The sequence below is a fragment of the Marmota flaviventris genome, chromosome 8 (assembly GCF_047511675.1).
Source record: "Marmota flaviventris isolate mMarFla1 chromosome 8, mMarFla1.hap1, whole genome shotgun sequence".
NCBI classification, from domain to species: domain Eukaryota; kingdom Metazoa; phylum Chordata; class Mammalia; order Rodentia; family Sciuridae; genus Marmota; species Marmota flaviventris.
The window spans coordinates 8,870,426-8,885,766 of record NC_092505.1 but is presented as its reverse complement, the minus strand read 5'-3'; the positions used below and the strand labels follow the sequence as shown (position 1 = coordinate 8,885,766).

At 47.3% G+C, this 15,341-nt stretch overlaps 1 protein-coding gene across 7 annotated transcripts in view; it reads right to left on the bottom strand.

Annotated features, from left to right (window-relative positions):
* Nucleotides 1-11,597, bottom strand: part of Runx1 (RUNX family transcription factor 1) — a 226,898-nt gene extending 215,301 nt beyond the window's left edge. For 4 of the 7 annotated variants that reach the window (XM_027929366.2, XM_027929370.2, XM_027929367.2 and 1 more), the window contains exons 1-2: nt 11,463-11,597; nt 11,144-11,255 (exon numbers count right to left, since the gene is read on the bottom strand). In XM_027929366.2, the coding sequence (XP_027785167.1) occupies nt 11,144-11,201 (58 nt within the window). In that variant the 5' untranslated portion in view covers nt 11,202-11,255; nt 11,463-11,597. Of the gene's footprint in view, nt 1-11,143; nt 11,256-11,376 lie in introns of those variants that run through there. The other 3 variants (XM_071615068.1, XM_027929369.3, XM_071615069.1) reach the window with 3 other exon arrangements.
* Nucleotides 11,598-15,341: the final 3,744 nt, after the last annotated feature.

Here is a 15,341-nt window from a genome sequence, read left to right as displayed (position 1 = left end):
ACTTGTGGGAGAGAACACCGTTCCCTGAACTTGACAAAACCACGCTAGGTACACCTAAGAATATACGACAGTGAATTCCACTTTACGCACAGCTACAAAACACTAAATAAAAATTAAATAAGTACAAAGACCCGTCGAACAGAGGAAGGGGAACAGGGAGAGGGAGGAGGGGAGGGAAAGAGGAGGCACTGGGGCCGATACGGAGCAAATTAAATCCCATGCATCCATGATTATGTCAGAATAAACCCTTTTATTAGGAATAACTATAGTGCACTAATAAAAGCACTTAGAAGAAGATCTGGCGACCACAGAGGCTGGTGAAAAAGCAGAGAAACTGTGTCCCTCCTGCACTGGTGGTGTGAACGTCTGCGGGCAGAGTCACTGGAGGCAGCTCAGTATTTTCTTAAAAAAACCAAACAGGCAACTACTGTATGACCCTGCTACCGCACCGCCTGGCACTGATCCCAGGGAACGAGAATTTATGTTCACACAAAAATTTATATGTGAATAATTTTAGCGGCTTTCTTTATTAATAGACCCAAACTGGAAACAGCCTAGATGTTCTTCCACAGGTGATTTGGTTAAACAAACTGTGGTACATTCACACCATAGAGGAAAAAGGGAAACAGAAAGATGCTTTTATTGCTAACATCACACATTTCCAAAATCTTGGTTTCCTCTGAAGCTTGTGAATCTGACAATTAAAAATACATGTCATTGTAAAAAACAAAAAAGAAAGAAAGAAAAAAAGAAAACAGGAAGCACAACTCCTTGCAGATCCTTCTGGATTGTTGCCTCTGGGGGAAGAGAGAGGCTGAGTCCTTTGGAACAGAGACACAGTATTTGTAGGCCTCTGGGGATTTTCTGATTCAAATTGGGTGACCATGGAGGGCTGAGCAGAATCACAAGTTCTGTTTGAAGCTTATAAATCTCTTTCTAATTTCCATCTGAGGATGTGTTTTATAATGCAGACGCTGTAATCACACCAGTGCAGCACGCAGGCCTGAAATTGGTAAGGAACTAACTGCCCGGGTCGTGGAGCATGCTCACCAGCTTCTCCTCATCCGTGGCACAATCAGAGCCGGAGGAGGCTGGGGGAGGCTGCAGGAGGCCCACGTTCAGCAATTCCTGCTGCCTGGACAGAGCTCTGCCTGAGGCAGTGCGTCCTGGGGTGAAGTTCCAGGAGATTCCCCAAAGCATGCACATTTTGAATGATGCCCCCCACCCCGTGTTGGGGGAGGCACTTTGTTTTTCCAGAGAGAGGCCACTTCTGAGTGTATGAGCTTCTCATCAGCAGTGCTGTGAGGACACTGATTCTTGCACTCAAGTTTGGGCAGCAGTGACTTCCTCTCACTTTCCAGAAGCCCTCCCTGTCTGGCTGGGGCCTGGCAGTTGGTGGAACACATCCCTTCTGCATGGACATGCCCATTTGCATTCTGCTCATTTGGATTTCACCATGGACGCTCACCCACACCAACCCAGTGAACCATGACTTGGCCCCGGGGGTGGGCTGTGGTGGTGAAGGGGCTGCTGGGTTTGTGGGAGAAACGTACAAAGGGCTCCAGCAAAGTGGAGGGCCTTTGGGAACAACTGCCTTCCTCATGCAGCCTAAGGAAGGTGCTCAGGACTTAAGGCTCCTCACACGCCGCCCACTTCACAGTCTCACTTTGTCTGCAGGGGTATGGGGTCCAGGGAGGCAGAGGAAACCAAGAGGATTTTGGTGTCTGCTAATTATTTGGACTCCCAGATGGAATCAGCCCCATTGGTCCAGTAGCTGCAAAATTCTGTGGGCAGAAGCTAAGGAGACCTGGTTTTTGGTTCTGACTCAGGCATGGACCGACTGTGGGACCTTGGACAAGTGAATCTTTCTGAGACCCTAAGGTCAGAGTGTTTTAAAATTACTCCATTCAAATATTTCTCTTTCTTTCTAAAAGTTTTGGAAAAAAAAAACAAAACCAGTTACATATAATAGCTGTATATCTACAGCTATATAATTTCAGATCCTCACCAAAACTATATAAAACTACTGTACACAACACTATACACAAAACATAAAACTTACAAAGCACCATCATATGGGGAAAATGCTCACATGTGTCACAGTTCATTGTGTTTTAAACAGATTCATCTACCTCTGTCACACAATTATGTCTTTGTGTCTTTGTTTTGAATATTACCCAGGAAAAGCATATGGGAAGGTAAAGTTTTTTCTTTCTTTTTTCAAATGCAGTAATGATGTGGGGTGATTGACAGTTGAACAAAATTTCCTTTGTTGGCATGTCTGAGTTTTTATGCGGTCCCACACCCTTCACAGTCCTAATATTTGTTAAAGGTTGCTAACATTTCTTTCCTCTGGGACTTTGAGGGCAATCACTCTTTTGATCTCCATAAGCAGCAGATCCAACAACAATAAAAGAGCAGCCTGAATTCCTGTTCCTACCTGCGATGTCTACACAATTTCATTTTCACTATTCCTGCCACACTAGGAAGAGGGCTGAGCTAAGAGCCAACCTCTGAAGACGTAACCACCTTGTCCCTCCTTGGGGTTCCTCTGGACCCTTGCATGTGGCCTCAGATCTGATAAATTATACACTTTCAAAGCGGGTTAGCGTCAAGCTCACTATGAGTGTTAGGGAACCCCACAGGCGCGGCCTGCAGGTGGTGTGTGATGGGGGCTTCGTGTGTGGGGTTCAGAGTGCAACAGAAGCGGTGTAAGAAAGTGCCGCATGCTGAGGTGGTGTTGAAAGTGCTCCCAGGGAAGACAACGTGTGGACCAAGGCATTTCAGCTAAACTGTGTTCTTCTCTGCACCTTCTGAGGCTATAGGAATAAAAAACATTGAAGGCTCCTCGCCGTACACAATTTGCATAGGAAAAGGAAGTGAGCAAGGAGACAGCTTCTTTGATGTCATCTTTTGCCTCCCCTGGTACAACTTACCCTGATGGAATGTGGTCTGTGTGACATGTGCTGGGTTCAGTGTCCTTTCATTTGCTCTCTTGAAGACACCCCTATCTGGCAATTCGACTAACTGCAATATTTTCTAGACCTTCCTTCAGGGTCTACAAATAATGAAGCACCCAGTCTGCAAAATCTTGTCCATTTCAGCAGCATGTGAGTGCCACCAAGACCTCTGAGGAGAGGAGACCGAGGCTGCTCTGTGGCATTGCCCCCAGGCTATAATCGATGGATTGCTCGAATTCGGTCAATGCGTTCTCCATCTAAGACCAGAAGAGATTCTTTTGAGGAATCGGTGTTCACAGGGAACACCCAAAGACCAGGAGCACAAGCTGGACGGTGGACAAACCAGGGAAAGCAGAAACTCGGCAGAATGTGAGAAGTGCCTATTTCTCTCTCCCAGCGGATGTGGCTTCCAGACGTGGTATGTGGAGCCTGGACTTAGAATCAATTTAACACGGGCTTCACATGCACACAAAGAGGCGTCAGTCTTGAAATCAGCAGAGCGCTGAGCAATCCCGACTACGAAACTGAGATTTCTATTTTTGGTGACTCCCCAAATGCTTCCTTTGGAGCCCCTCTAATGTCTGTTTAAAAAGAAGTCCATCTAAAAATAGACAGTGAGGAGCATGAAGCCAAGGGGTAGCTCTGCGTACAAGACCCACAATCCTCTGAGTGAACACCGATCTCACAAAATGGAAGGTCTGTGTTATTTCCAATCGCAAGGAAAAAGCCTGAATAAGGACTTTCTTTCCTTTTTCTCAGGTTTTGCAAAGGAAGCATTGACTCAGGGAGACAGATTTGCATCCACACTCAGGAAGTAGACAGTAGTTACAAGGCAAAAGTAATGTGTGTCTTGCAGCAATACGAAGCAGAGATCAGCATGAAATCTCCTAGATAGACAGCAGTTATCTGCCTTTCGGATTTCTATGAAAGATAAGAACACATTTAGGTAAACCTAAGGTGGATCATTTGAAGGAAAGTTTCACTCAAGAAATTCCGTAGAGGGTTGGCAGTGTAGCTCAGTGGGAGAGCACTTGCCTAGCATGTGTGAGGCTCTGGCTGCAGTTCCCAGCATGCGCGCGCGCGCACACACACACGTATCTGCAAAGAGATTAGGGTTTTGGGTGATGGAGTTTTGAGAATTTAAAAAGAATGCGAAAGAGAGAGAGAGAAAAAAAGGAATCATTGCCATCTATTCGAGCCAGGTGTGGCAGCTCTGATGAGCTCCGTTCTGGGAGAAATGGGGCTGTGTTCCTTTTGCTCACGATGGTCTCACGATGGTGAGCAAGTATGATTCTGGGCTTTGGCATTGAAAATTGATCTGACCTTGTCTCCCATTAAGCCTGCTCTCTGCCCTGCCCCACCCCATTTCCTATTGTTTTGCTTGCAATTAGCCAAGAATAAATACCAACCCCCCCACATCCATCTGCCATTCCAGGGACTCAGGAAGAAGTGAGTGTTTGCGCGCACGCTTTGTAACTACTGTCTACTTCCCGAGTGTGGATGCAAATCTCTCTCCCTGTGTCAATGCTTCCTTTACAAAACATGACACCCTGGGTGTCCTGGGAGGGTGGAGGACCTTCCAGGAACCTCTGTGGAGACCAAAGTCCATTATATAACACGGCAGAGTGTTGGCTATAACCTGTGCGCGTCTTCCCCACATTTAACGCACCCTGGATTACTTGTCATGCCTAACACCAGGTAAGTGCCATGGACACAGGCTTATTATACTGTGTTGTTTAGGGACTAATGAAAAGGGAAAGTGGGTCCATGTTCAGGGCAGACACAGTGTCCTTCCCTGAATACCTTCCACCCGCAGTTTGTTGAATCTGTGGATGAGGAAGCCCTGGATACTCGGGGCTGGCTCTATTTCCAGCACACCCCTGGCACGGACAACAAACCCTACAAGACGTCATGGGAAGGAACAGCCTGCACAACAAGGGTCTTTGGTGCCGGGTACCGTGGATGCTAAACAGCCTCACTCAGTTCCAGTCCCATCCTCCTACCTCTCAGCTCTTCTCTACTCTATGGGCAGAAAGTGACAATTCCACTGTCCTAGGCCATTTCCAGCCAGAGGCTTGTGACAACAGTTCTTGCCTACATGATATGGAGGCTTCCTTTCCCGAATGAAAAGACCAGGCCCCACAAGGAGAAGAGCTAGAGGTCTCCCCGCTCCTTCCCTCCTGGACAGATCTTGTGAGGGACCATCTTGCCCTGGTTCAAATGGTGGAACCAAAAGCAGAGGCATCCTGCATTCCTCTGTAGCAGCTCTGGGTTGCTGGCCGATGACCATCTCTCTACACACAGACCAGCGCCACCTGCCAGACCACTGTGGCCAGCTTCTCCTTTATGTGTAGGTGAACACAGTTCTCACAGATAAACCCAAGCAAGAGCTTCACTCTCTTTCTGTTGTTGTAATAAAGTGCATCATTTGCTGAGGTTTCAAATACAGGACTCACTGATTTCCCCATCTTAGTTCCTCCAGTATCATTCAATGTGATCAGGAGGAGAGAGACGAAGGAGAAAGGTAGGGGAGAGAGAAAGGTCCAGGAAGCCAAGAGAGGATGAGAGTATGTCTGTCCAACAGAGTGGAGCCTGGGCCACATCTGGGTGTGTGTGAGCTCATCTTGCCAGAGGTCAAGGGGACCTGAGGTTTTGAACCCTGTGATCACGAGCCTCCCCCATCTTCTTACAGCACTCCTGACAAGGTCTCAGAGGAAATGCTCCCTTTCCACCACTCAAGGACACCACAGTTATGTTTCTCTGCAGGAGGTTGGGGAAGAGGTCCAGAAAACACATAACCTTGGTTTGAATTGATATTATTACATGTAGCCAAAAAAAAAAAAAAAAAAAAAAAGAAGAAGAAAGGAAAAGAAAAAGAAAGGGATTGGTGGCACCAGGGAAAGTGTTTGCAGATTTTAGTGTCTATTTGGGCACCAGAACTGCTTCTGCAGATTTCTCTAAAGAATAAAATTTTGGGGAAAAAAATAGTGAATGTTGGAATCTGACTTCCATGTGCAAAAGGGCAGGATAAGTTTTCCTAACCAAAAAAAAAAGAAGAAGAAGAAGAAGAAGACATAAAAATTGCTTCGTGGTGTTAAACTAAAAAGATTGGTGATGTGTTTTATGATTAAGGTAGTCACAAAGATTTTGAACAGGAACTTGGTGACTCTGAGGCAAGCTGGCTGAGAACACTATTAGCCCCTTTTGCAGAACTCAAACGAGACAAAGACATTTATTGACTCATCTAGGTCACTGGGAAGTTACCTGAGAAACTGAAAATGTGCATGAGTTTCCTGTGTGGGCCTCCCCACCCGCCCCAACCAGACCCAAAGCCAAAGCTGCTTTGTCTCTGAGCTTTGACAAAGGGCACGAAGACAAATGTCGCCGAGAAGGGAGGAAATGGACAGCTTCAGAGCCCTGGAGAAACTGCACGTGGCTCAACAGGCAAATGGTTGTTTCCTTCAGCAGAACCTTCCAGAAAACAAAGCTACCCAGAACTCCCAGCCAGGGCAACCACCTCTACTGTCCCTGTGTGTTCAGACCCAAGACTGTGTTGCAAGGTGTCCCGATTAGCCTCTGTCTTTAAAAGCTCGCCCTGCGAAGTGGAATTCCACAAAGGGCTCTTGCTCTTTTTCTGGCCTCTTTATGGCCACTGACAAAGGATCATCAGACCATCAGATGGGCCCGTGAGCTCACGGCCTCCCATGCCCCATATGGGGTCCTATAGTTCTACCTGGGCCAAGGCTGGACCCCCAGCCTCGACTACCCTTTCCCTGCTCTACCCTCCCCATCTTCTCTGCCAAGTCCTGCGGGGAGCGTTTTCTCCTAGAGCAGACAGAAGTTGACCAAGTAATTGCCATTTTAGGGAACTGAGTAGCTTCAATAAGTAGCCATCGTTAACTCCTAACTGTGACTGGGCCACCCACTTGCCACAGGTTATTCAATGGAGTCTGCAGTGCTGCTTTTTGTTGATAGGCATTGCAACTGTCCTCAATTTGCAGATGAGGAAACTGAGGCTCAATAGAGAAGCTCTGTATGCTATTTGACCAAAGCCAGGAGAGACAAGAAGGAATAGGCCCCACGGTGTCCCCAAACATGCCCCACTTTCAGACTCCCTGTCTGTGCCCTTCTAATAGGGACTGCTCTTAAACACCCAGCCAGGCCCCACCTCTCTATGAAGGCCTGTGTGTGTGCACGGGCTATAAGTCCTCCTCTGTCCCAGCACGAGGCCGGCCTTGCTGCCCCTGTAAGGGACTACATCACTTTTAAGCACACCTTCCACACCTATGTCCATAAGACAGAAAAATCTCCCTGCTGCAGGTTTTTGCCCTTTTAAAATGTAAGCATCTCACTTAACAAGACCCTGTCTCAAAATAAAAACAAAATGGGCTGGAGATATGGCTCAGTGGTTGAGGACCCCTGGGTCTAATGCTCTGCTACCAAAACAAGACAAAACTGAAGCATCTCAAAATTGCCATTTTGTTGTTCTCAAAATTTTCTCAGTGTGCAAATAAATTAAATAGCAAATGGTACAAATGTGATATTTAGATAGTATTTTTTTTTTCACATTTAAAAAAATAGTTTCAAAATGCCTGGGCAGTTTTAGATCTGAAACTCTATCTCAGGAGACCTGATTCTTCAACAGCCTGGAGAGCAGCCAGGATCCTTGTACCACAGAGTCCTACAGGTCAGGAGCGTGGGACTTCCTGAGACACACCATTAGGGACTATAGTGCATCCCAGTCCCCCTACCCGGCATTCACAGGTTGAAATCCCAATCCCCAGTCCCTCAGAAGGTGACTATTTGGACCTTTAGATAGACTGAGATATTGGTGTAGGCCTGAATCCAATGTTCCTGATATCCCTTTAGGAGGAGATCAGGACAAAGACATACCCAGGAACAGCCATTCGTGGACAGGGAGGAGACCTCAGGAAAAACCAACCCTGCCGACACCTTCACCTCAGATGTCTGGCCTCCAGAACTATGAGGAACACATTTCTGTCATTCACACCACTGAGTCTGTGGTATTTTGATCTGGCAGCCTGAACTGACCAACACAGATTTCACACGGTGGCCGATGCCATGGCCGGTTTAATCCATGGCTTTTTAAAGTCTTCAGTTGGGCTAGAAGAAGTGTTTGGATAGATATACACTTTTTAAAACAGTGGCAAACTGGTGCCCATGAAGCAGCGGGTTGCACACGCTAGATCTCATATTCTACAGTCCCCTTTGAAAGGCCCCAGAAGACTGGAGTCACCCAGAAGCAAGCGACAAGTAGTGTTGCTGAGATTTCTACCTGTGGTTCTAGGAACTCAGAGGCACCTCGGCATTCAGACTTTGCATAGACCACTAAGCCACTTCTAAGAACCAGGGTACCTGAGGCATCTTGCAAAAATATGTATGTGCTGGGGCTTTTCCTCTCCACACCTACCGCAGCCCTTTGGGCCAATACATCACCCCTTTCTAGGGGATCAGAGTTGGGGTTCTGCAAGAATTTTATGTTACAAACCACACGTGACCATTCCAGGGAATCTCAATAGCATCTTATCTTCTTTCCTAAGCAAACCAAGTGAGGACCTGGTGTGGTGTGATAGAGAAGAGCTGCACTCTCTGTGGTAGACCACACTCATTTCGCGTGCCAGTGTCTCAGACGCTGGCCTGACTCTCACGAGGAAGGGAACAATGGTTTGCTGGGTCCCACATCTCTCTTTCCCCCCATTTCCACATGGGTATCTGGCTAAAAATGAGTTACGAGTTTCCTCCTGTGAGAATTGCGGGGACTGATAAAGGACCATCCCAGGAAGAAAACAAGACGCTGGGCCGGCTCTCAGTTGCCGCTGGGAGGGAACACAGGCTATAAATTACAGGAGGAGAAGTGACCGCACGGGGCACTGCCAGTGGCCAGGCTGTGGGAACAGGGAGAACTGTGGGGGAGAACAATTCACTAGAGGGGAGAGGGTTACTTCTAGCATCTGAGGCTAAGGTGGTGTCTAAATGCTACCAAAAGAAAGAAAGAAAGAGAGAGAGAGAGAGAGAGAGAGAGAGAGAGAGAGAGAGAGAGAGAGAGAGAAAGTGAAATTTGCCACCTCTCTGCCTCGGTGAGTGGTGTGGACAGTGAATCTGGACAACTAACACCCTTGTATTGATGGATCATTGAGATGAAATTAACCAGGAAGCAGCCACAATTTCACTGGACCCCCAGAAACTAAATCTCCATATTATATTATCAGGTTAGAGATTCCAACCCCAGGTTCTTTTAGCCAGGGGGAAGGACAAAGACCTTCACAGATGAGCCCTGCGCTGCGGGGGGTGGCCCCTTGAAAGCTGGCTGGCCCTTGTTCCTCAAGTGGGGTGGTTGGGATGGCTCTCCAGGGGCACAGCAGTCCTGAGGCTCCGCTGGGACTCGGCTCCTCCTATTTCCTGGTGTCTGCAAAGGTCACCATGTCCCCTAATTATCTTTGCTGTTGGGACAGTAAGAACAGCTCTAAGAGCCAGCACTACAGGCTGACCGCCAACCTTACCGCCCAAGGGAATGTTCAAAAATTTCCTGAATCTGCTTTCCTGAGTTGATAAAATAGGAAACAATAAATGTTTGGAGGGGGTACTGAAAGCGGAGTAAACGCAGGAAGATCTCTTTTCTGTTATTCTACAAATATTGCTTCCTTTGCCTGTTAGCAGCCCAGAGGAAATGCAGCGAGGGGGCAGATCGCAGCTTTGCACCAGGGCCCGGTGTCTGCTGTGCCCGCAGCACGACTCTGCAAGGCGTGTGACTCACTCGAGTCCGCATGATTCAACTTCACTACATTTCCTCAGCTGCCAGGAAAGGAGCACTTGAAAACCTTTTAATTTGAAGGTTGGAATCAGTTAATGACTTGCTTTCCTCCCTTCTCCCTCTATCCTCCCCATCACCCCACTGCGCGCACACTCACAGGAACACGCGGATGCGCACGCGCACATGCACAGCTCTGCCAAGTTTTTAAATTTCAGGGACCCGGAAGCACAGAAGCTCTGTGGCATTCACAATGGCATTTGTGGTGACACAGTGGCTGGCAAACCCTCTGCATTCCCCTGCACACTTGACTGTATGAATAAATAATGAGTCACAGATACTGTTTGGGTGTGCTTGAGAGTTTGTAGCCAGAAAATTAATTATTCCCCCATCCCATCCCACTCCACCTGGGCTCTGCCAAACCATCAAGCCACACTGAACATCGGTCAAAGTGTGTGCCTTGACACACTGTGACGCCTTCGTGACATTTTTACGGCATTATTTTTGTCTAAGCATAGCCTTCTTTTACCACTAAAGATACACAGTACACACATATACACACACAGCCACTCATGGCTCAACCCCAGCTTTGCATACTTTAAGATACTGGGTGCAAAAAATGCAGACAGGTTTTGCACACTAACTGAGCCTCTTTGTAAGCATGCAGTCTAACGATTTTAGCTGCGAGAATGCTTGACTTAGGAGACGTCCTCATTGCTCTTTTTGACAGAAACCTCATAGGCGACAACTTGCCTTCTTCCTCTCTTGAAAGACACTGGTTGCCTCTTTGCAATGAGGCTACAAGGGAAAACACAGCATAACCCCAATCTGATGGTTTAACCTAAGCACATCAGCCCGGAGGTCCCTGGGCTCTGCTTTTGGGGACAGCAGAGCTGCCACAATGGCCGTGGTTGAAGGCGATGTATCCATCAGCCTCCTCCAGCCCACACTGGCTCCAGCCCTCCCAGCCGGCTCAGTACACGTGCCTGCTGAGCCCCGGGGCAGGCTGCAGCCTGGGCCACACAGCAAGCTGAGTTAAGCATAACTCAGACAGACTCATTCCACCCCACATGGGAACCGCCACCAAAAGCCAGGGAGCTTCGTCAAGCCTCCTAATCTCTAGGACTTTAAGCAAGAACATCACAACTTCCCCGCACTTGACAGCTCTCACACACTGACCGAACACTTCAACAGCTTAACTAAGCATTTCTTCAAACATTTCTGAAGAGCTGCCTTCTGGTGAATAAGTAATCCAATAGCCTGGTAATCACACGCCTCGGTCTGAATTCCTCCCACCCCACCGACAGAGAACTGCCGGCTCCGAGGTGCATCTGCACCGAGGTCCAACAGGCTGCCATTTCCTTACACGCAGAGCTGAGCAAAAGTAGATATTAAAAGACCAGCGGGTACTCACCTCTCATGAAGCACTGTGGGTACGAAGGAAATGACTCAAATATGCTGTCTGAAGCCATCGCTTCCTTCTGAAAATGTACCCTCTTCTGAAGGCAGGGGATTCAATGATTTACCTTAAGAGCGAAAACCAAGAAAGGTCACTGTTTCAACCTCACCTCTGCCCATGGCTCCTTGCATCTCTTTTTCCTCCCCCTCCACACCACTGGGACTCCCCAAGCCCTATGAAAAATGTACCTTCGCGAAAACAAATATTCAAATTGTTAAAGATTAAGAAGGGGGAAAAAAAAGCGCCGCTTTGGCTGTGGGTTGAGGATGCTCACCACTCTGCGAAACCCTGTGGTTTGCATTCAGTGTGATTCGTCCTGCCTGCTGACCACTATGCCGGGCTCAGACTTCTGACACTGCCAGCCTACCCAACTTGTGGTTCTGTGGTTGTTTATGAGGCCCAGAGAAGTTTTCACACAACCCAAATTACAAATTTAACTGTTCCCCTTTCCACAGCTCATGTTAATTGGTTCTTGCCAATCATGTGACTTAAGTGATGTCAATTTTTTTTTTTTTTAACTTTCTGAGCAATGTCCCTCCTTCTCTCCACCTGCCCTCCCCCAGGCTGGGTAAGAAAATAGTCGAGTGCAGTTTGCAAGAGAGGGAATGTAAAAAAGTGACTCAGTCTCTTATTATATCTCCATGCTCTTTGCTGATTTAGTATAGCTCGGCTCCTGTTGTTCTTATTTGTGGTTTTTGGAACAACTGATTATTTTGATAAAGATTTCATTGCTGCTTATTCAATAGTAATTCAATGCTGGCATCAAGCTGCTGCTTAGACAGGATGTGGCTGCCATCATCTGAAATGCTGGGCATTAGCTCCGGGAGAGAGTTCAGTCCTTGGTAAAGACTATAATGGCATAAGTGAAACTATAAAAGGGAAAAATAAATAAAAGGAAATGTTTTGGTGAGAGTCTGACCCCCTAAAAGGGGCTAGCAACTTACTGCTACTTTAAAGCCTGAAAAAAGAAAGCATTTTAATTTTGAAATGAAAAGATGATTTTAATAAAACCCAAATTATGTGGTTTGGGGCTGGGGCTGTAGCTCAGTGGTAGAGTGCTTGCCTAGCATGCATGAGTCCCTGGGTTCAATCCTGAACACCACAGAACAACAACAACAACAACATGTTGTGGTTTTACTCCTGCATTTCTTCAAGTGAAGAGATAAAATCATAGCAGCTCTTAGCAGCCACATCTACACCCACACTCACACACCAAGTAGGAAGCTACAGGAAAACAAAGAAAGAATGTCTGCATTCTGGGATGAAACAGTGGCTCTTCTGTAACTGTCTGTTTCCCCCCCCCCCCCCAATCGAGGTCTGACTACGGCAGACCTTGCTCATTGTTCAAGTTCAGCTCAGATCAATAGGCTAATTCGCACCTGCAGGTTCCACTCCACTTTGAGCCCCTTGAGACTGCCCCTCCTCATGGGGCTGCCCAGGGAACATCACACAGTTCATCTTCTGCCTTAGGAAGCCAGGCTTGTTTGGAGGAGCTAAAAAATAGGACAATCCTGGTGGGAGTGACCCATTCAGCTCACATATATTTATGTGCTTTTTCTACCCCTTGGTTTTACCTGCTGACAAACAAAGCACATTCTCTTTGTAGTTCCAGGAGGAAGAACTACTTTCCTTTCATAATTAATTTCTTCCTTTCAGTCTGATCTACATACACCCTCGACTCTGCATAAGTCAAGTCTTGACACACACTTGATAGAAACAGTGAGATGAGACGAATCCAGCTTGGCTTCCCAGGAACCACCAGCAAAGGTGTTTTGAAAACTCCGAACCCCCAAATAATCCCTCGGCTCATCTTGGTGCAGGTTGTTCTGCGCACAGAGACCTACTGCGATGTCACCTTCGATGGCACAGTTCTTTCAAAAGGAGCAGACATAAGTTTTACTTACTCCTGTTTTGACCCAAGCAGGAATTGAAACTCTAGAGACTGCTTTCTCTCAGACTGCTGAGAAGTCAGCTCGACAATGTCACACTTTGCTCACATTTAATAGAGTGTAATGCTTGAATTTCTGTTAGGAAGCTCATTGATATCTGAACGCAGTGCTTCTGAAAGCAAGTCCGCGGTTGACAAGATCCACTCATGTTCCTGTGCTGTTAGAGTCCCTAAAATGTCAAGTCTGAGTCAAGGCCCCACTGGGTTCTGTTCTCCCTTCTCCACTGAGGGTGGGGGGCTTCTGGGAGCTGAGGCCCCGTGACTATAGCTGCCATCCCAAAGTCGACTCGGACTTAATTATGATGGAGAAATTCAAGTGGTGATGCACGCCGAGTAATCTGGAGACTATTTCATTTTAGAAAATCCCTGGATGATTTCAGCCTAGGATTCTAGATGCCTGAGCAGAGGGTTTGGATATGTTGGCTTCTCTCTGTGGCCTAGTTATAGGCTACGTGTCTTTCTCGGTGGGGCCTTCAGAGGACAGATCAGAATTTGCAGAAGGCCGTGAGGCTGGGGCTGGCCAAGGGCTCGCTGCACACATGTGTCTCTGGCTGAGTTTCCGGCAGGCAGCAGGGGGCAGAGCACAAAGGCCTCACCAGGCCGGGCCCTGCACTGCCTTCCCTGGGCTCCGTGGCCACCGCAGCCGCAGCTACCTTCACAGCCTGTGAGGCAACTGTGGGGCTTTCCTGGGCCTTGTCCAGGTCCTGACAGGGAGACTCAGCCGGCTGCTGGTGAACTTGGCCTTCCTGCTTCTTTAGGAGCCTGAGCCGCAAATACTCGTCTGTCATCAATGAACAGCCTGGAGAAATACTTCATCACATCTTCACCAGGACTGTTTAGGATTCTTTAAGTCTATGCACGGACCCAACCCTCTAAGTCTATGCACGGACCCTTCCTGCGAGTGACTCAGATGGTGTCCTGAGCTGCTGGCTTGAGAATTGTCCCTGAGTGGCTACAGTGAACTGTGGCTTTGCCAAGTAATTGGATGGCAGTTTTCATCCTTGCTCAGGTTAGCTACAGCTTCTAAATGCCACCCTTGGGGGTGGGGTGAGGAATATGCTCAGGTGTCTTTTTTAATGGCCCTATAAAAATACCAGCAAAGGTTGAAAGATGCATAGTTGCATAACCCTATAATTAATGCACAGAGCTGTGTGGGCAATCCAATCCAATTAAAATACTCTCTGGTCTGCATTTTTATCGCCATTACTACATGCTGTCTCTGAGCTCCACAAGTTGATGATAAAACCTTCTCTGGCCAGGAAATGGAGGTAAATAGGATGAATTTTATTATTTTCTAAATCTGTGTTTTCCAACAGAGGCGCTAACTTGGAAGGTTCCATGATAGGCAAACCATGAGCTCAGAGATGATTCTGAAATTGAGGCATAGAAAGACATTGAAGCTTCATGGACTGAGCATATACCTTGCTCTTGGCTAATCCAAGGGTTTGAGGTAACTGGACAGCCCAAAGTGTCCACCTGTTACAGATTTCTCCTTAGACACTTGGGATGGGTGTCCAGGTGAGGCAGGTCTCCCTTCTGCCCAGGTCTTTCCCTCCTCCAGGTATAATTCAAATTTAAGCCACTAGAAGAACTCACCTGACAGCCAAGCAAGATCTTCACATGTATTTTTTTTTTCCTGTAGATGAAAAACTATCGTTCTTTGGGAAAATTGAATATAAAAAGGAAAACATTGAATTAACCCATCAAATCAACGTGGTCTATTGAAATGAAACACTGTTTACTGAGAATTGTTTCAAGTGGATGTGTTTAAGCCTCTTTGCACTGTACCTGAGGACTGTGAGCTGGCAGCAGTGTCACCATCTGGCACTTGCTAGTTATCAGGATCCTGGGCTCCATCCCAGGCCTCTTGAATCAGAGCCTGCATTTGTGCAAGATCTACAGGGGACCCCTGTGCCCATCAAAGTGGGGGATACTCGCTCTGAGGGAAGCAAGCATTGCGCGTGCTGGAATTTAGTAAGGAAAGAAAGAGCAAGGTGCTAATTGTTGACATTCTTGAAGATCTCCTCTTTCCCCAAGTTTTCTGAAGCATTTGACTTTAAAAGCATCCGACTTGGCATGACTTTTTAAGTCCTGGATGTTTCTAGACAGCAGAAACCCACAGGAGGTATGGCCCATGTTCCTCCACAGTGAGCGTTCTGGGGTCGTCACTTGGACCACTCATCTCATGCTATGTTAAGGTCAACT